This window comes from Portunus trituberculatus, chromosome 12 (assembly GCF_017591435.1).
Source record: "Portunus trituberculatus isolate SZX2019 chromosome 12, ASM1759143v1, whole genome shotgun sequence".
Taxonomy (NCBI): Eukaryota; Metazoa; Arthropoda; class Malacostraca; order Decapoda; family Portunidae; genus Portunus; species Portunus trituberculatus.
The window spans coordinates 10,984,131-11,005,526 of record NC_059266.1 but is presented as its reverse complement, the minus strand read 5'-3'; the positions used below and the strand labels follow the sequence as shown (position 1 = coordinate 11,005,526).

The 21,396-nt window shown below is 41.8% G+C and overlaps 1 protein-coding gene across 1 annotated transcript in view; it reads right to left on the bottom strand.

The window, feature by feature from the left end:
* Positions 1-21,396, bottom strand: part of LOC123502831 (DNA (cytosine-5)-methyltransferase 3A-like) — a gene marked incomplete in the record, with an annotated part of 93,572 nt that overhangs the window by 5,862 nt on the left and 66,314 nt on the right. The window contains 4 exon segments of the mRNA XM_045252104.1: positions 2,600-2,664; positions 6,100-6,185; positions 6,816-6,957; positions 7,477-7,567. Of these exon segments, the coding sequence (XP_045108039.1) occupies positions 2,600-2,664; positions 6,100-6,185; positions 6,816-6,957; positions 7,477-7,567 (384 nt within the window).

The following is a 21,396-nucleotide window of genomic DNA, read 5'->3' as shown; positions in this document are numbered from 1 at the left end:
TGTGGGAGTGCAGGGCAGCTGCCATGCTTGGTGGTCAGTGTGGGGTGGGGGCAGCTGTCATGCTTGGTGGTCAGTGTGGGGTGGGGGCAGCTGCCATGCTTGGTGGTCAGGGTGGACGGTGGGGGCAGCTGTCATGCTTGGTGGTCAGTGTCAGGGGTGGGGGCAGCTGTCATGCTTGGTGGTCAGTGTGGGGGTGGGGGCAGCTGCCATGCTTAGTGGTCAGTGTGGGGGTGCAGGGCAGCTGCCATGCTTGGTGGTCAGTGTGGGAGTGGGGGCAGCTGTCATGCTTGGTGGTCAGTGTGGGGGTGGGGGCAGCTGCCATGCTTAGTGGTCAGTGTGGGGAGTGCAGGGGCAGCTGCCATTCTTGGTGGTCAATGTTGGGGATGGGGGTGGCAACTGTCATGCTTGGTGGTCAGTGTGTAGGGTGGGGGCGGGCCAGCTGCCATGCTTGGTGGTCAGTGTGGGGTGGAGGGGCAGCTGTCATGCTTGGTGGTCAGTGTGGAGGGGAGGGCAGCTGTCATGCTTGGTGGTCAGTGTGGGGGTGGGGGCAGCTGTCATGCTTGGTGGTCAGTGTGGAGGGTAAGAGGGCAGCTGTCATGCTTGGTGGTCAGTCTGTTGGGTGGGGTCAGCTGTCATGTTTGTTGTTCAGTGTGGGGAGGGGTAGCCGTCATGCTTGGTGGTTCGGGGAGCAGCTGTCATGCTTGGTGGTCAGTGTGGGGTGGGGGCAGCTGCCATGCTTGGTGGTCAGTGTGTACGGTGGGGGCAGCTGCCATGCTTGGTGGTCAGTGTGGGGAGTGGGGGAGGCAGCTGCCATGCTTGGTGGTCAGTGTGTACGGTGGGGGGGGGCAGCTGCCATGCTTGGTGGTCAGTGTGGGAGTGGGAGGCAGCTGCCATGCTTGGTGGTCAGTGTGTACGGTGGGGGGGGGCAGCTGCCATGCTTGGTGGTCAGTGTGTACGGTGGGGGGGCAGCTGCCATGCTTGGTGGTCAGTGTGGGGAGTGGGGGAGGCAGCTGCCATGCTTGGTGGTCAGTGTGTACGGTGGGGAACAGCTGCCATGCTTGGTGGTCAGTGTGGGGAGTGGGGGAGGCAGCTGCCATGCTTGGTGGTCAGTGTGGGGAGTGGGGGAGGCAGCTGCCATGCTTGGTGGTCAGTGTGGGGAGTGGGAGGCAGCTGCCATGCTTGGTGGTCAGTGTGGGGAGTGGGAGGCAGCTGCCATGCTTGGTGGTCAGTGTGGTGGGGGCAGCTGCCATGCTTGGTGGTCAGTGTGGGAGTGGGAGGCAGCTGCCATGCTTGGTGGTCAGTGTGGATGGTGGGGGTGGAGCTGTCATGCTTGGTGGTCAGTGTGGGGATGGGGGCAGCTGTCATGCTTGGTGGTAACTGGGGGTGGGGGCAGCTATCATGCTTGGTGGTCAGTGTGGAGGGTGGAGGAGGCAACTGTCATGTTTGTTGTTCAGTGTGGGGGTGGGGGTGTAGCTGTCATGCTTGGTGGTTGGGGGCATCTGTCATGTTTGGTACCAAGGTCAGTGTGGAGGTGGGGGCAGCTGCCATGCTTGGTGGTCAGTGTGGGGGTGGGGGCAGCTGCAATGCTTGGTGGTCAGTGTGGGGGTGGGGGCAGCTGCCATGGTTGGTGGTCAGTGTGGAGGGGCAGCTGTCATGCTTGGTGGTCAGTGTCGGGGTGGGGCAGCTGCCATGCTTGGTGGTCAGTGTCGGGGTGGGGCAGCTGTCATGCTTGGTGGTCAGTGTGGGGGTGAAGGGGGCAACTGTCATGCTTGGCAGTCAGTGTGGGGGATGGGAGGGGTAGCTGTCATGCTTGGTGGTCAGTTTGGCGGATAGGGGGGCAGCTGCCATGCTTGGTGGTCAGTGTGGGAAGTGGGGGGCAGCTGTCATGTTTGGTGGTCAGTGGGGTTGGGGGCTGCTGCCATGAGTGAGCCACATGGCATTCACTTCCTCAAGGTTGCCAAACTGTGGGAAGATCCACAGGTGTGCATTGCAGTGTTTGATACAGTGTATGAAGAGATTGTTGTTTGTTGCTACATGTACTAACCACTGTTATCTCTAGCAATGTACAACAATATACTTATAAAAAAATGTATGAAGACTTAACATGTTGCCCTCACTAGCACACTTGTACTTAGTGGATGCCCTAAACATTACACCATCTGTGGCCGGGGACGTCAGTGGTGGTGGTGGTGGCTGTAACAGTGTGCCATCCTCAAAAAGTGATGGTCAAGTGTGTTTTGCCTGTGTTGTTGAGGCTCTGAGGCCTGGAATGCAGGGTGTGGCCTAAGGTGGTGTTAGGGGAAAGAGGAGGGTGAAGGTGCTCCAAGACAAGTCCAGTGCAGTAAACAACACGTGCTCCAAGACTGTATTACAACACTAAGTTTGTTACATGCAAACCAGAGAACTAATACCAGCCATAAAGAGAGGACTGACTCAAGCTGAGTTGTAAAGTGTTAACACTTCCCAACACTCACTCTTGCAAACCATAACCATTATAATCACACCATGCAGGCAAAGAGAAAGACTGCTCCAGTACATCAGAAGCTTAAGCACATCCAGCACTAATATATGTGCACTCAGCAAGAGTAAGCCAGCTTACTTGAGCTATGTAGTGATGGAGATCATGGTTATGTTCTGGGTATGAAGGAATAGGTCTGGACATTCCTGAAAGAGTGAATTGGTTATCTTTCCCTGCCTTGTTCAAAGACAATACAATAGTGAAGCTGCAGAGGCACAACAGTCATGCCTGATTAACCACCAGTTATCACTCACAGTATGAATGATAACTTGTCAGACTGGAGTGTCCTGTCACTGGCTCAATCCCACCAATGGTCCCTGATGGCCACTTCCTCCCTCATTCAAACACATTTCCCTGTGTTTTCACTTCACAATGGTAAGAGACACTCCAGTCTTTATGCCCCTTCCAGTCACAAGGAAAGCCTGAAACCATTCTGGGCTGGACGGGGGAACAGTTCCAGGTTGACCTGGAACTGTTCTGGTAATACCAGAACCTCTTGTTTGTTCACAAGCAAAACTATTCCTTTAGTGTGCACCACTTAGCTATTATCATATGATCAACTGTCACTATTTTCCAGTGTCAATAGTCTGAGCATAATTATTGGTGAAAATAAAACAAATGAGAATGAGGACAAGGATCAAGATTGCAGCCTCAAACACTGCAAGAATCCACCTCCCCCTTCATCACAGCTCATCTTACCAGTTTTTTTTTGTGTCTACCATATATCTATTCAAGTAATTACTCAAGTTTTTTGCTAACACTGAGAATCATTTGATATCATAATAGCCCTTACTGTCCTAAACCTTTGGAAGGCTTATGAACCTGATGGGATCCTTCCTATTGTTCTCAGAAACTGTGCCTGTGCTTACACCTTGCCTGGCCAAACACTTCCAACTCTGTCTATCAACACCTTTCCTTCTTGCTGGAAGTTTGCCTACATTCAACCTGTTTAAAAGGGTGACTGTTCTAATCCCTCAAACTACCATCCTATAGCTTTAATCTTTTGCTTATCTAAAGTTTTTTAAAATCCATCCTGAATAGGAAGATTCTCAAATGTGTCACTTCACTATCTTCAGGGGATCAGAAAAAATTTCTCTGATCTCCAGTATGGCTTCTGTCAGGGCTGCTTTATTGGTGATCTTTTGGCTTGCTTTACAAAGTCTTGGTCGTCATCTTTAGAGATTTTGGTGAAACTTTTGTTGTTGCCTTAGACATGAAAAGCTTTTGAGAGTTTGGCACAAAGCTTGGATCTCCAAACTGCCCTCCTACAGCTTCTACCCTTCTCTCTGCAACTTCATTTCAAGTTTCCTTTTCTGACTGCTGTGTTGCTGTTAGAGTACAAAGCTACTGCTCTCCTAAATCTATTAATTGAGATGTTTTCTAAGGTTCTGTCTTGTCTTCAACTTTCTTTGTATTATTCATTAATGATCTTCTAAACCAAACTTTTTGTCCTATCCACTCCTACACTGATACAACCCTGCAACTTTTCCACGTCTTTTCATAAATGTAAACACATCACACAGGAATGGCACAGAACCCCTGATTTATAATATTCCTAAAAATTTTCATTGGGGAAGAGCAAATTTAATAATGTCAATGCCTCAGAAACTCAATTTCTCCACCTATCAACACAACATTCCAGACAACTATCTCCTCTTCAATGACACTCAACTGTCCCCCTCTTCTACACTGAATATCCTCAGCCTGTCATTTACTTATAATCTGAACTAGAAACTTAATTCACATCTCATCTACATCTAAAATAGTGTATTTGATGGCATATGGGATGCACCTTTCTCCAAAAAATTGTCGTGTCCCATATGTGAAGTTAACCCCTTCAGTACAAGGATACATTTTTTACCCTGAGATCTGTGAATGATTAGAGCATTTTATTGATGTTAGGTAGCTTTATGGAGGTCAGAATATTAATGGCCACAATCTTCACTATTTTTATCCTCCACACTAATTTCTGAAGCTGTATAAAATCACATATAGTAAGCAGAATGAATATGGAAAAGCATCATGGTACTGAAGGGTTTAAGACTCCCTGTAGGCTTATCTTCTCCCTGATGCTCACTAACCCAGTTCATGATCAGTGCCTCTACCTACCCTAACTGCAAGCATCATTATTTTATTGCTGGTATTGTTATTACCAGTATTATTACTTTAAAAAATAAATCAATCTTAAACAGTGAGGCTGTGACGCATGTCTATAAATACGAGCTGATCGGAGCCCTGACTGGATGCCATCTGACAGTGAGGAGTAACACCAAGCTCATGATTATAACGTTGGTAGTGGAAAATAAAAAAAAAAGTTAGTGAAAAAAAAAGAAATATAAATAAACTAGCGACAACAAAAGAGAAAACAACACAAGTGGCGCCGTTGCAAAGGCTGTCCCCAGACTCTATATACATCCAATCCCAACAAGACACATCAACACCCTCACTGTTATGCCAGCAGGAGCAAAAAGATTGAGCTACAGAACTTCCTACAAACTACAAGTGGCACATTATGCCAAGGAGCATGGCAGTACAGCAGCAGCAAGGGCTTTATGGTGGTGGGCCGGCCGTGGTGTAACGGATACAGCCGGGAGCAAAGCTTTGGCAACACTGCTTCATGTAAACAAACCAACAACTGGGCCACCGTGTCCCCCCGCCACCCCGCCATCAAAGCATTTTCAGTCTTTTGTGTGATTTTGTTGATTTCCAACCTTTTTTGCAATGCACATTACTCGATTTAATGCTCCCCCACTCAGAAACCCTGATTTCCCACAGATCCCCCAAGATCATTGGGAATGAGAGGTAGGCATAAGTTGGAGCTCAAAAAACAATCATAACACAAAAAATATTAATTTTGCAACGAAAATTACATACACCATCAATCATTTCACTAAATTATTGATTTGAATTTTTTATATTTATACCATGTGGGCTTTTCACAGGAATTTATGGGCTAAAAGGGGTACTTTTTGGGGGTACCTCCTATCTCAAAGCCCACCCACTAGGAAACCATTGCTCCGAGTGAGGAAGGCTAACCTACACTTGGACCATGGACAGGATTCAAACCTGTGCGCTTGGAGGCACAGAAAGACACAAGCCACATACCAGATGCCATGGATGGTTCAAACTACAAACTGACCATGTTTTCTGCTTGTATAGTGAGTTGCTTGGCTGCTTTCAACACTGTGCTGAAATACATTAAAGACTTTTTGCTTGAATTTTACCTGTTGAAATGGGCTGCGTCCTGTATGCCAGGGCGTCTTAATGCCGCCAAATATGGTAGCTTCTGTGAAGTTAAGCATTCTGAGTCATTCCTGTCAGTGTTTGTCACCCCCACTGACTGTTAACTCTGTACAGAGGCCTTCTCTGCACATGTATGGAGTATTTTTCACATGTATGGGAGGGAAGTGTTCAATTCATAATGCTGTTCATATTAATTTTAATCTTTTTTTTCTTTCCATGCCTTGCAGCAATTATGTGTTATTTTGAAAACTTGATTTTCAGCAATTTACAATATTGAATACCTCATCTGAAAATTAAAGCAGATGAAATTATTGAAAACATCCACCGACAAAACTCACCGGGAATGTTTCCCCAAAAGTAGCGTGGTCGACTTTGTGGAGAGAGATGTCTTGCATCAATCACAACTGGCAGTTTTTCAAGGACCCTACACAAACACAAAACTCATCAACACTCAAATCAGATGCTGGTACTTCCCATCGATAAAAGAATTATAAAAAATCTGTATATAAAAATAATAATAATAATAATATACACAATGAATAAACCAATAATTTCATTCATCAATTTGTTACTTAATGTGTAAGAGATAAGCTCATGATAGAATATTTTATACTTTACTCTAAATATTCAAATACTGCAATCCCACAGGGAGTCATGACAGACTGGTTAGCATCTGACCTTTAGAGAAAAACTATCTTGAGAGAAAACTGTAATAAATAATCTGCCAGTGGTAAATATATTTCCCATTGGTAATTTTGATACAAGTTTCAAATGTTGAGAAAAAGTTTTGGTCCTGTGAGCAGTCCTGAAGATACAATCTCGGATAAGCTACAACTCTAAAATGAGACACAGTGGATGAATCATGAATGAAAGGAATTAAATTGGTGAACCAGAGTTCCAGTGTAGCTCCCTTACGTTACTGTGTTGAAGGAAAGGCTGACCACGCTGCAGTGGTGGCCAGCAGCACACACTGTTCACTGATAACCAGTCTGTTATGAACACCACTACCGTAGGATAGTCTTACAACAGCAACGTGCAAAAACAGTCATTATACATGCTTATGTTCTCCTTATAGACTTTAGGCATATTCTTGACATTCTCAAACATCCAAAAAAGATGAGTTTCTTTATTGAAGCTCTTGATGCTCATCAGAATCTTGTTGAAATAAAGAAGGAGATGACCTGTTCCAGAAAAATCTGAAAGTATAACATGACAACATCAATTCCTTAACAGTTTAGTTGAACTTCCATTTAGTACAGTGCTCTGTCTTCAGCAGACCTTTTTTTCAACCTTTTGTTGTCTCAGACCAAGGCCCTCAGACATCATGAAGGCAAGGAACATGGTTGTGGAGTGGCACAAAAATTATTAACACCAAGAGCAGGTTAGAGGTGTACCCAAAGCCCAAAATAAAACAATGAAAAGAACAAATGTTGTGGGTTGGTCTACTGGCTGGCCCACTGAAACTGCCAGTCTGAAAAGAAAAGGGCCACAAGGATTAACTACAATCAAAGGATAACTGTCTTGGACACTCTCTTTCTTGAATGAAACATGAATCCATACACCTCCATAAACTGCCACTACCTTTCTTTCTGTGAGCTAAGAAATATACATTGAAAACTGCCTTGCATGACATGACTTACATTTGATGTATGGTAATTCCTTCACCACAAAGAGAACTTTTCTCAAATATCTTTATTTTCCAATCATCAACTCACCAAAAAGACCTTTTCTCTTGGGATTCACAAGGCTGAGGTCATTGCAAGGAGGCCCACCAATCAAGAGGTTGATGGGGCACAGCTCCTTCACCTGCAAACAATGTTGCCATTCAAGCTTTGAGCACCAAGATCTTCAAGTATAAATCTTGAATGTAAACATTTACTTAGAGATTCAATAAATCTTTGCAAATCAATCTTGAAAATATCACTTTCTTGAATTTTGCTGTTTTCTTCTGAAGGCATAACACTAATCTTGAGGATCACAACAATCAAGTGTATTGAAAATATAAACTTATTCCGGCTGAATGAACCAGAAATGTGTGTGTGTGTGTGTGTGTGTGTGTGTATTCACCTAGTTGTAGTTTTACAGGGCCTCGGTATCATACTCGTGTGGCCCCGTCTCCATGTCTACATACATCCAACTTTCCTTTAAAACTATGCACACTCCTCGCTGACACCACCTCCTCACTCAAACCATTCCACACCTCCACACATCTTTGTGGGAAACTATATTTCTTCACATCCTTCAAGCACATTCCCTTGGCTATCTTTTTACTATGCGATCTCGTAGTTCTATTTAAGTTTTCCTCTCTCAACATCATTTGCTCATTATCCACTTCATCCAGTCCATTCAACAGTTTATAAACCTGTATTAAATCTCCTCTTTCTCTTCTTTGTTCCAAGGTAAGCAAATTCATTTCTTTTAATCTCTCCTCATAGGTCATTTCTGCCAATTCCGGAACCATTTTTGTTGCCATTCTCTGCAATCTCTCCAACTTCCTTATATGCTTCTTTTTATAAGGGGACCAAACCACTCCAGCATATTCCAATCTTGGTCTAATTACCGTACTAATTAATTTCTTCATCATATCTTTATCCATATACTGGAAGGCTAATCCAATATCTTTTTTCAAATTATACGTTTCTCCAAACATCTTATCAATATGAGCCTCAAACTGCCCATGGTCTTGTTTTATCACTCCCAAATCCTTTTCCTTTTCCACCTTTTTCAACACTACTTCTTCACCCATCTTATATGACCCTCTTGGCCATCTTCCACTCTTCCCCATCTCCATCACATGACTTTTGCTCAGATTAAATTCCATTTGCCACCTCTTGCTCCACTCCCAAATCTTATCCAGATCTGCCTGTAAAATTTCACAATCTTCTTCACTCTTCACACACCTACACAACTTCGCATCATCCGCAAACAAATTAATATAACTGTTTACTCCTCTGGCATGTCATTAATATATACAAGGAAAAGTATTGGTGCCAGCACTGAGCCTTGTGGGACTCCACTCTCCACCACCAACCAGTCCGACTTTGCATCCCTTATTACCGTTCTCATCTCCTCCATCTCAAGTAGTTTTCCATCCACTTTAACACTTTTCCTTTCAGTCCTCCATAAATCTCTAATTTCCATAGCAGTCTCATGTGAGGTACCTTGTCAAAAGCTTTCTTTAAATCCAAATATACACAGTCCATCCATCCCTCTCTCTTGTATTTTGTCAACCACTCTTGAATAAAAGCTCAGTAGATTTGTTACACATGACCTCCCTTTCCTAAAGCCAAATTGATGATCCGATAATAACTTATGATCCTCCAGGAACCGTATCCAATATTTCTTTATCACCCTCTCACAAATCTTACCGACCACACTTGTTAGAGACACAGGTCTATAGTTAAGAGGCTCTTCCTTACTGCCTCCCTTATAAATGGGCACCACTTCAGCTCTTTTCCACTCTACTGGTACTTCCCTGTTTCTAATGAGCACCTTATAATATCATATAATGATCAATGTATTTACCTAGTTCAATTAATTTTACAGGGCCTCTTTATCATCTGGTCCCGTCTCCATATCTACACTTATCCAATTTTTCTTTAAAACTATGTACACTCTTTGCTGTACATTCTCACTCAAACTGTTCCAAGTCTCAACACATCTTTGCAGGAAACTATTTTTAACATCTCTCAGACATCGTCCCTTCCTTAGTTTCTTACTATGCAATCTTGTGCTTCTAAAGTCATATTCTTCTCTCAGGATCAGTTTCTCATTATCCACTTCATCCATTCCTTAATCAATTTATAAACTTGTATCAGATCCCTCTCTCTTCTCTGCTCCAAGGTTGGTAGATCCATTGCCTTTAGTCTCTCCTCATATGCCATCCCTTTAAATTCTGGAACCATTCTTTAGCCATTTTTGTAGTCTCTCTAATTTTCTTATGTGTTTCTTTTTTAGTCCACACAACTCCTGCATATTCCAATCTAGGTCTTATTTTAGTACTTATCAATTTCTTCATCATTTCCTTGTCCATATAGTGAAATGCTCTCCAATATTCCTTAGCAAATTATCGTCTCTCTGAAAATTCTATCAATATCTAACTTTGATTATTTTCTTCCATTGTCACTCCCAAGTCCTTTCCTTTTTACTTTTTCTAGTTCTACTCCATCTCCCATCTTATAGATTCCCACTGGTCTCTTTCACTTTTTCCCATTTCCATGACATCTTTTGTCCACATTGAATTCTATCTCCCATTTTTTCTCCATTTCCAGATCTTCTTTAAGTCTTCCTGTAGTATTTCACAATCCTCTTTTGTTTAATGACTGTGTGTGTGTGTGTGTGTGTGTGTGTGTGTGTGTATTTACCTAGTTGTATTTACCTAGTTGTAATTTTACAGGGCCTGGGCTTTATGCTCGTGTGGCCCCGTCTCCATATCTACACTTATCCAATCTTACTTTAAAAGTATGCACACTCTTGCAGACACTACTTCTTCATCTAAACTGTTCCACGTCTCAATACATCTCTGGAAACTATATTTTTAATATCTCTCAGACATCTTCCTTTCTCAGCTTTTTACTATGCGATCTTGTGCTTTGAATGTCATATTCTTCTCTCAGGATCAGTTTCTCATTATCCACTTGGTCCATTCCGTTGATCAATTTATAGACTTGTATCAGGTCTCCTCTCTCCCTTCTTTGTTCCAAGGTTGGTAGATCCATAGCCTTTAGTCTCTCCTCATATGTCATCCCTTCAAGTTCTGGGACCATTCTTGTAGCCATTTTTTGTAGCCTGTCCAATTTCCTTGTGTGTTTCTTTTTATGAGGGGTCCACACTACTCCTGCATATTCCAATCTGGGTCTTATTATAGTATTTATCAATTTCTTCATCATTTCTTTGTCCATGTAGTGAAATGCTACTCCAATATTCCTCAGCAAATTATATGTTTCTCTAAAAATTCTATCAATATGGCTTACTGGTTGATTGTTTTCTTCCATCGTCACTCCTAAGTCCTTTTCCTTTTTACTTTCTCCAGTTCTCTCCATCTCCCATCTTATAGATTCCCACAGGTCTCTTTCACTCTTTCCCATTTCCATGACATGGCTTTTGTTCACATTGAATTCCATTTCCACTTCTTACTCCATTCCCAGATCTTATTTAGGTCTTCTTGCAGTATTTCACAATACTCCTTTTGCTTTATAATTCTGCACAGTTTCGTATCATCCCAAACAAATTTATGTAGCTGTTCACTCCTTCTCATGTTGTTATATAAATGAGGAAAAGTATTGGTGTCAATACTGACCCCTGTGGAACTCCGCTTTCTACTGTTTTCCACTTGGACTTCATATCTTTAACTACCGTCCTTATTTCTCTCCCCCTCAAATTATTTTCTATCCATCTCAATGTGCTTCCTTTTAAGCCACCCTTCTCCTCTAACTTCCACAGTAATCTTGTTCACTTTGTCAAACGCCTTTTTATATCCAAATAGATGCAGTCAACCCATCCTCTCTCTCTTGTACTCTATCAACTATTCTAGAATAGAAACTCAATAAATTAGTTACACAAGACTGTCCTTTTCTAAAACCAAATTGGCTATTTGATATTAATTTGTTGTCTTCAAGGAACTCGATCCATTGTTTCTTTATTATTCTTTCACACATCTTGCATATTACACTAGTTAGTGATACCGGTCTGTAATTTAAAGGTTCTTCTTTCCTTCCGCTCTTATATATGGGAACCACCTCAGCTCTTTTCCATTCTACTGGCACTGTTCCATTTTCTATTGTGTGTGTGTGTGTGTGTGTGTGTGTGTGTGTGTGTGTGTGTGTGTGTGTGTGTGTGTGTGTGTGTATTTACCTAATTGTAACATACGGGAAAGGAGCTATGCTCGTACTGTCCCGTCTCCATATCTACTAATGTCCAGCTTTTTCTTAAAATCATGAATATTCCTTGCTTGACCACTTCCACGTCTAAACTATTCCATGCTTCCACCCTTCTATGAGGGAAGCTATATTTTTCACATCTCTCCTATAAGTGGCCATTTTAGTTTTTCCCATGCCCTCTCGACATTCTTTCATTCCACATACACAGATCTTCCCTATCCATTTTTTCCATGCCAATCATCACTCTGTATATTGCTATCAGGTCTCCCTTTCTCTTCTGTTTTCCAGGGTCGGAAGTTGCATTCTTTCAGTCTGTCTTCATAAGTCAAATCTCTTAAGTCAGGCACCATTTTTGTTGCAGCCCTCTGTACTTTCTCTGTTTCTTTAAGTTTACTGTATTGTTTATTTTCTTCATCATTTCTTCATCTAAATATCGAACGCCACTCTTATGTTCCTCAATAAGTTCAATACTTCTCCAATTATTTTGTTTATATGTCTCTCTGGCGATAGGTCATTGGTAATTGTCACCCCAAGGTCTTTTTCTTCATGACTGGTTTTATGTCTTCATTTCCTATCTTGTACATACTCCTGATTCTTCTTTCACTCTTGCCAAACTCTAATTTCTTGCATTTTGTCGTGTTGAACTCCATTTGCCATGTACAGCTCCATTTCCATATTCTGTCCAAGTCTTCCTGGAGTAGTTCGCAATCTTTGTCACATCTCACTTTTCTTAACAATTTTGCATCATCTGCAAATAGGCTCACATAACTGGACACCCCATCCACCATGTCATTTATGTAGACGAAACATTACTGGTGCCAACACTGATCCCTGTGGAACTCCACTCTCCACCAAGCCCCATTCTGATGGTCTGTCCTTAATTATTCTCATTTCTCTTCCTACCAAAAAGTCTTCCATCCATTTTAGTAAACTGCCATGCACTCCTCCTACCATTTCAAGTTTCCAGATCAGTCTCCGAATGTGGTACCTTATCAAAGGCCTTTTTAAATCCAAATATATTCCATCAGCCCAACCATCTCTTTCCTGTATTACATCTATCATCCCTCGAATAGTAACATATCAGGTTTGTCGTTCATGGGTCTCTTTTCTAAAACCAAATTGACACTCACAAAGTATGTCATTTTCTCCAAGGCATCAATTACTTCACTTTTCTGCCAATTGCTCTGTCCTTAAAATTCTGATACCCCATCAGGTCCACAGCTTTTCTCACACACTCCCATCATGTTCTTGATCTCCTCCACCACTCCTTTCCATTAAGTGGTGACACTGGTCTATAGTTCAATTCATAGCCTCTGGGATCTTCTCTTGTTGTGTGTGTGTGTGTGTGTGTGTGTGTGTGTGTGTGTGTGTATTTACCTAATTGTATTTACCTAATTGTAACATACGGAAAAGAGCTATGCTCGTGTTGTCCCGTCTCCATATCTATTAATGTCCAGCTTTTTCTTAAAATCATGAATATTCCTTGCGTTGACCACTTCCACGTCTAAACTATTCCATGCTTCCACCCTTCTATGAGGGAAGCTATATTTTTCACATCTCTCCTATAAGTGGCCATTTTAGTTTTTCCCATGCCCTCTCGACATTCTTTCATTCCACATACACAGATCTTCCCTATCCATTTTTCCATGCCAATCATCACTCTGTATATTGCTATCAGGTCTCCCTTTCTCTTCTGTTTTCCAGGGTCGGAAGTTGCATTCTTTTCAGTCTGTCTTCATAAGTCAAATCTCTTAAGTCAGGCACCATTTTGTTGCAGCCCTCTGTACTTTCTCTAGTTTCCTTATGTGTTTCTTTAAGTTCGGAGCCCACTGTATTGTTGCATATTCAAGCCTCGGTCTTATCATTGCAGTAATTATTTTCTTCATCATTTCTTCATCTAAATATACGAACGCCACTCTTATGTTCCTCAATAAGTTCAATACTTCTCCAATTATTTTGTTTATATGTCTCTCTGGCGATAGGTCATTGGTAATTGTCACCCCAAGGTCTTTTTCTTCATGACTGGTTTTATGTCTTCATTTCCTATCTTGTACATACTCCTGATTCTTCTTTCACTCTTGCCAAACTCTATTTTCTTGCATTTTGTCGTGTTGAACTCCATTTGCCATGTACAGCTCCATTTCCATATTCTGTCCAAGTCTTCCTGGAGTAGTTCGCAATCTTTGTCACATCTCACTTTTCTTAACAATTTTGCATCGTCTGCAAATAGGCTCACATAACTGGACACCCCATCCACCATGTCATTTATGTAGACCGCGAACATTACTGGTGCCAACACTGATCCCTGTGGAACTCCACTCTCCACCAAGCCCCATTCTGATGGTCTGTCCTTAATTATTGTTCTCATTTCTCTTCCTACCAAAAGTCTTCCATCCATTTTAGTAAACTGCCATGCACTCCTCCTACCATTTCAAGTTTCCAGATCAGTCTCCGGTGTGGTACCTTATCAAAGGCCTTTTTTAAATCCAGATATATTCCATCAGCCCAACCATCTCTTTCCTGTATTACATCTATCACCCTCGAATAGTAACATATCAGGTTTGTCGTGCATGAACGCCCTTTTCTAAAACCAAATTGACACTCACAAAGTATGTCATTTTCTCCAAGAAGTCTGTCCATCTATTCTTCACCACCCTCTCACACATCTTAGCTACCACACTTGTAAGTGACACTGGTCTATAGTTCAATGGGTCTCTCTTGTTACCTGATTTATAGATTGGGACAATGTTAGCTCTTTTCCAGTCTTGGGGCACTACACCTTCCCTTAATGAGGCATCAATTACTTCACAAACTTTTTCTGCCAGTTGCTCCTGCATTCTCTTAAAATCCATCCTGATACCCCATCAGGTCCCACAGCTTTTCTCACTTCTAAACTCCCCATCATATTCTTGATCTCCTCCACAGTTACTTGAAACTCCTTCATAATCCCTTTCTGTTCCATTACCAGTGGTTTGTCAAAAGCAGTCTCCTTTGTGAATACCTTCCGAAAGCATCCATTCATAGCCTCTGCCATTTCCTGGGATCTTCACTGCATACTCCATTTACTTCTAAACTTTCAATACTTTCTCTATTTTTGATGTTGTTGTTCACATGTCTGTAAAAAGCCTTGGTTGGTCTTTACATTTATCAATTATATCCTTTTCTTGTTTCTTTCTTTCTTCTCTTCTAATCAACACATATTCATTTCTTGCTCTTTTGTAACTTTCCCACTGCTTAATCCGTCTTTTCCTTCTCCACCTCTTCCATGCATCCTCTTTTCTTGTTCTAGCCTTTTCACATCTATCGTTAAACCAGTCCTGCTTTCCAACTTCTCTATGTTGTCTTATTGGTACAAATTTTTCTCACCTTCTTTGTATATTTTTATAAATTCCTTCCACTTTTCATTTGCTCCTTAGCACTCTTGAATTTCATCCAATTTGTCTCTTGAAAGAATTTCTTTAGGTTTCCAAAATCTGTCTTGGCATAATTCCATCTTCCCACTTTATATTCTTCATTTCTTCTAGATTTCTCTTCATCTATCACCTTGAACTCCAAAACTGCATGATCACTCTTTGCTAAAGGGCACTCCACCCTCATCTCCTCAATGACCATTGGCTCTGTACTAAAGACCAAGTCCAGTCTTGACGATGCTCCTCTCCTCCAAACCTAGTATCTTCTTTGACCCACTGAGTTAACACATTTTCCATTGCCAGTGTCAATAGTGTATTTCCCCATGTTGTCTCTGATCCTTCCATTGACCAGTCCTCCCAACACACCTCTTTACAATTAAAATCTCCCATCATTATAGTTCGTTCACAGCCACCCAACATTTCTTCCAGACATGTTCCTGTATCACTTATCATTTCTTCATATTCCTGTACTGACCATGCATTTGTCTTAGGTGGTACGTACACCACTATGTAGTGCCTCTTTTTCCTTCATTAGTTTCTGCTCTGATCTTTAGCACTTCTGCCTTTCCCATACCTTCTTTCACTTGATCCACCTTTATATCTTTTTAACCAGCAACATCACTCCTCCTCCCATCTTACCTACTCTATTTCTTTTCCAAACATTATATTTCCTTCTCCAACCATCATCAGGTCTTCTCCTCTCTCAGTTTTGTTTCAGTAAGACCCACAATATCTGGGTTCTTGTCCTCAAGTAATCGTTGAGTTCTAAAATCCCGATATCACTCCATTTATGTTGGAATACATTACATTCCGCTCATACGTAAGTTTCTTTAGTCCTTTCTTGCTGTACTTTTCTGGGTTATGAACCACTTCCTCAGTCTCATATCCAAGATTCTCCAGAAAAACTCTTTCTTCTCCTCTTCTGTCCTCTCTTCATTTTTTTTCAAAGCCTCCTTTCTCAACTCATTTAACATTTCTCTTTCCTTTTCACCGAGATCTCTTCTCAACCAAATCTTCCTTGTTGTTTCCTGCTGGGCTAGCCTCCATGACTTCTCCACCAATTCATCTACATCCTTTTGTGACTTAAGTTTGATTCTTATTGGCCTCATACCTTCTCCTGTGAACTTTCCAATTCTATGGAAGTCCTCTATTTCTTGTACTAGGTCTTTTCCTCCTCCTGCACCACATTAATGATATTATTTATCACCTTTTTATGTTTTTCTCTCTCCATTTTACTCGGTGTCTTATCCTCCTCCACACCAAATATCACCACACATCTCTTTTTGTCTACAGTTTCCCTCACCAATGTCTCATTTGACTTAATAACCTTCACCACTTTCTCAGCAATCTTCTCTTCTATGATCTGTTGATCTATAATTTCAGCAAGGCCCAAAGTTTTCTCCCCAGACTCTTTGATTTCCTTTTCCAGACTTGCAACTTTGTAATTTACCTCCTTTCTTTCCACTTCCTGACTTTTTTTCCATTCAGCCTGCTTCTCCATCACTTTTCCTAAAGATTCTCCACATTTGTCGCAATTCACTTTAATTAACTTAACTTCCTCTTTCAGTACTGCATTTTCTTTCTTCATATCGGCGCACTCTTTCATTACATTGTCATAACTCGTTTCCAGGCCCCCATACTTTTCAAACAGTTTTTCAATTTTACCTTCCAACTCCAGAATTTTCTTCACATAAACGCTCTTCTCCATTATTCCTTGAAATCCTGTGAAGTCTGATTCATCCTTCGAGTTCACGGCCGCCATGTTGCGCAGATGTAAACAAACTTCATCTGATGGTTCAAACGCAGGCTACAGTTCATATTCACCTTCCCTGGACATTATTTTGCTAATCAACAGTTAACATGACTATATGGAGACGGGACAAACATTACAAGCTCCTTTCCCACCTTGGTTACTCTTAGGCAATGGCAACTGTAGAATTAGAGATGATTGCTCTGGAGCTCAGCGACCACATCCACCATCGACGGTGTTCCGTGTGTGTGTGTGTGTGTGTGTGTGTGTATATATACCTAGTTGTAGTTTTACAGGGCCTGGGCTTTATGCTTATGTGGCCCCGTCTCCATATCTACACTTATCCAATTTTTCTTTAAGATTATGCACACTCGTTGCTGACACCACCTCTTCATTCAAACTGTTCCACGTCTCAACACATCTTTGCGGGAAACTATATTTTTTAATATCTCTTAGACATCTTCCCTTCCTCAGCTTCTTACAATGCGATCTTGTGCTTTGACTGGCATATTCTTCTCTCAGGATCAGATACTCATTGTCCACATAGTCCATTCCGTTGATCAATTTATAAACTTGTAAGAGATCCCCTCTCTCCCTTCTCTGTTCCAATGTTGGTAGATCCATAGCATTTAATCTCTCCTCATATGTCATCCCTTCAAGTTCTGGGACCATTCTTGTAGCCATTTTTTGTAGTCTCTCCAGCTTCCTTATGTGTTTCTTTTTGTGAGGGGTCCACACTACTCCTGCATATTCCAATCTGGATCTTATTCTAGTACTTATCAGTTTCTTCATCATTTCTTTGTCCAAGTAGTGAAATGCTATTCCAATAATCCTTAGCAAATTATATGTCTCTCTGAAAATTCTATCAATATGGCTTGCCGGTTGATTATTTTCTTCCATCGTCACTCCCAAATCCTTTTCTTTTTTTACTTTCTCCAGTTCTACTCCATCTCCCATCTTATAGATTCCCATTGGTCGTCTTTCACTCTTTCCCATTCCCATGACATGGCTTTTGTTCACATTGAATTCCATCCCCCACTTTTTACTCCATTCCCAGATCTTATTTAGGTCTTCTTGCAGTATTTCACAATCCTCTTTTTGCCTTATAACTCTGCACAATTTTGCATCGTCTGCAAACAGATTTATGTAGGTGTTCACTCCTTCTGGCATGTTGTTAATATAAATGAGAAAAAGTATTGGCGCCAATACTGATCCCTGCGGCACTCCGCTTTCTACTGCTCTCCACTTGGACTTCATATCTTTGACTACCGTCCTTATTTCTCTCCCCAAGTAATTTTTCATCCATCTCAATGTGCTTCCTTTTAAGCCACCCTTCTCCTCTAATTTCCACAGTAACCTTGCATGTGGCACTTTATCAAACGCCTTTTTTAAATCCAAGTAAATACAATCAACTCATCCCTCTCTCTCTTGTACCCTGTCAACTATTCTAGAGTAGAAACTCAATAAATTTGTTACACATGACCGACCTTTTCTAAAACCAAATTGGCTATTTGATAATAATTTGTTGTCTTTAAGAAACTCGATCCATTATTTCTTTATTACTCTTTCACACATCTTGCATATTACACTAGTTAGTGATACCGGTCTGTAATTTAAAGGTTCTTCCTTCTTTCCTTTCTTATATATGGGAACCACCTCAGCTCTTATCCATTCTACTGGTACAGAAGCTCCCCAACTTACGAACATAATGGGGACCGAGAGGCTGTTCGTAACTCCATTTGTTCGTATATCCAAAGTCGGGTCTCCATTGCCTTTTTTCCCATTGTTTTAAAGTTTTGTTTACATTAAGAATACCTGTACATAAATCCCAATAAGTACGACATACCTTATACAGTACCTGTAATATGTAATGCTTTTGATATTATTTGATGATGATTCATACAACTTTAATGTAGAAACATACTTTATTTAAAAAGAAAATATATTGTAGTGGTGACTGGCTGGCGAACCGATCGATAAGATGGCGTGTGGTCAGCTGGGCAGGAAAACACAACCAGGGCCGTCACACAACACGAGGCCTATCCGTTAAACCGGGGGATGACACCATACCATACTGAGAAAGATCGATAAACATGGATAGATTAACATGGTGTCGATCAATGGGGGTTGAACAGGTGTTTATAAATCTGGGATGACTAAGCGTCTGTATATCGGGATGAAACAGCTGACATGGTTACCGCTAGGTTACAGACTCTCATTTAGGTTACACATTTTAACGTTAGGTTACACATTTTAACGTTAAGGCTATGTCAGTTACATACATGAAAGCATTTCACATGAAATATAAAACAGAAAACATTGCATGCTTGAAATAAAAATGAAGAAACTCGTAAGATTTACCTTGTTCACTTGGATTTGTTGGGGGAAGTGGCGGGCGAGGAACGGGGTGACGAGATGGTGGAGGGGTCGTCAGCATCGCTGTCAGCGTCAGGCGTGTGGGTAGAGGATGAAGATGGCACTGACTGAAGAGTGGATGGTACTGTTGCCTCACGTTTATCTACCCGTTTGAAGAACTGATGAAGCGACGACTGGCTCACAGCCTTCTTTTTTTCCTCGTATATGATGCGGTAGCATTTCAGTGCATCATGAACAGCTGCTGACACCTTGGCATGTCGTTCTTCATTTGGGTCCTGTTCTTCAAAATTTGCCAAGGCTGCCTCTATGGATGCAAAAGCTTCTGCCATCTTTTTAGTTTGGAAATGTTTTGGTGGCATTTCCACTTCTTCCTCCTCTGCCTCTTTTGCCTCCTTCCTCTGCTTCTCCAATTCTCGTAGTTCATCATTAGATAGCTCCTTGTCATGGTCATCAAAGAACTCTGTGAAGTCCTGCTCCTCCAGCTCTAGCTCCAGTTTCTTACTCATGGAGATTAAATTGTCAACAACCTCCTCCTGCTCCTCCTGAATATTTTCAAACCCAGTGAAATCATGAACAACCTGAGGGCAGAGCTTTTTCCATACGGCATTCATACAGGTGGTTGTAACTTCCCACCAGGAGGTATTAATTTTTTTTATGGCATTGTAGATGTTATATGACTTCCAAAATTCGCTCAGAGTCATATCATTCTCGTCTGTTGCCTTCAGTGCCTGGCGGAAAGTGCGCCTTAGATAGTATTTTTTGAACGTTGCGATGACTCCCTGGTCCATAGGTTGTATAATGGAGGTTGCGTTGGGTGGCAGGTAGACAACCTTGACATTAGGGTGAAAGTCATCTAGGTAAGGTGGGTGGCCAGGGGCGTTATCCAGCACCAGGAGGACGTTGAATGGAATGGAGTTGCTCCGATAATACTTCTCCACCTAAGGGATAAATTGATTATAAAACCAGTCCTGAAAAATTGCCTGTGTGACCCAAGCTTTAGAGTTACTCTTCCACACAACTGGAAGAGACGCCTTGGCAATGTTTTTCAGGGTTCGTGGGTTTTCCGAGGTGTACACCAGTAGGGGCTTTAATTTTAAATCACCACTAGCATTACCCCCAAGCAGTAGCGTCAGTCTGTCCTTTGCAGCTTTGAAGCCAGGCATCGTCTTTTCCTCCTTACTGATGTAGGTTCGGTCAGGGATCTTTTTCCAGTAGAGGCCAGTTTCATCCACATTGAAAATCTGTTGTGGTGTGTAGCCTCCCTGGCAGATCACTTCTGCTAGTTTTCCTGGGAATTCCTCAGCTGCCTTAACATCTGCACTCGCCGCCTCACCAGACAGCTTCACGTTATGCAAGTTATTGCGTGCCTTGAAGCGGTTAAACCACCCATGACTTGCAGTGAATGACACATCCTCACCATACTCAGCCTTCAGTTCACTGAATAGACTCAGGGCCTTCTCTTGAATCATCATAAGGCAAAGACGTTTCCATTTCTGGATGCAGTCCTCGAACCAGACGCCGAGATGTTTTTCCATCTCCTCAATCACTTTCCCTCTCTTTTTCGATATGATGGTTGATTGCATGGGCACTGCAGATTTCACATGTTCCACTATTTTTTCTTTGTTCTTAATAATTGTGCCTACAGTTGACCGATTCATATTAAATTTTCGTGCCACATCAGACATTTTCTCACCTTTCTCAAGCTGTTTTATGATGTCCATTTTCACCTCTAAAGTTATAGCCTGACGTTTCTTGGCACTTCCACTGGCTTCACCGTTTATTTTTTGCTTTTTAATGGAATGATGCACAGGTAAAGCGAATTATGGCACAAAAATTGGCGGTACACGAGAACACAGTGAATAGATGCTTTCGCATTTATGGCGGGAGCCTGGAAGGCAGGGGAGTGATTCGCACAGCTGAGTGAGCTCGGCAGCGCCACGGTGTGGCAGACTCGTGAACTATATTTGCGCGCAGGAAATTTGAAGTTTCCTAGCATCTTTCAAACAATTTTTTGGACTTAAGTATTTAAAAGATTTGTTCGTATGTATGGAATGTTCGCAAGTCGAATGTTCGTAAGTAGAGGAGTTTCTGTACTGTTCCATTTTCTATTGAACATTTTATGATGTTGTATATAGGACTTGCTAGTTCTTCCCTACATTCTTTTAATATTCTGCCTGAGACTTCATCCGGTCCCATTGCCTTCTCTTCATCTAATTCCGT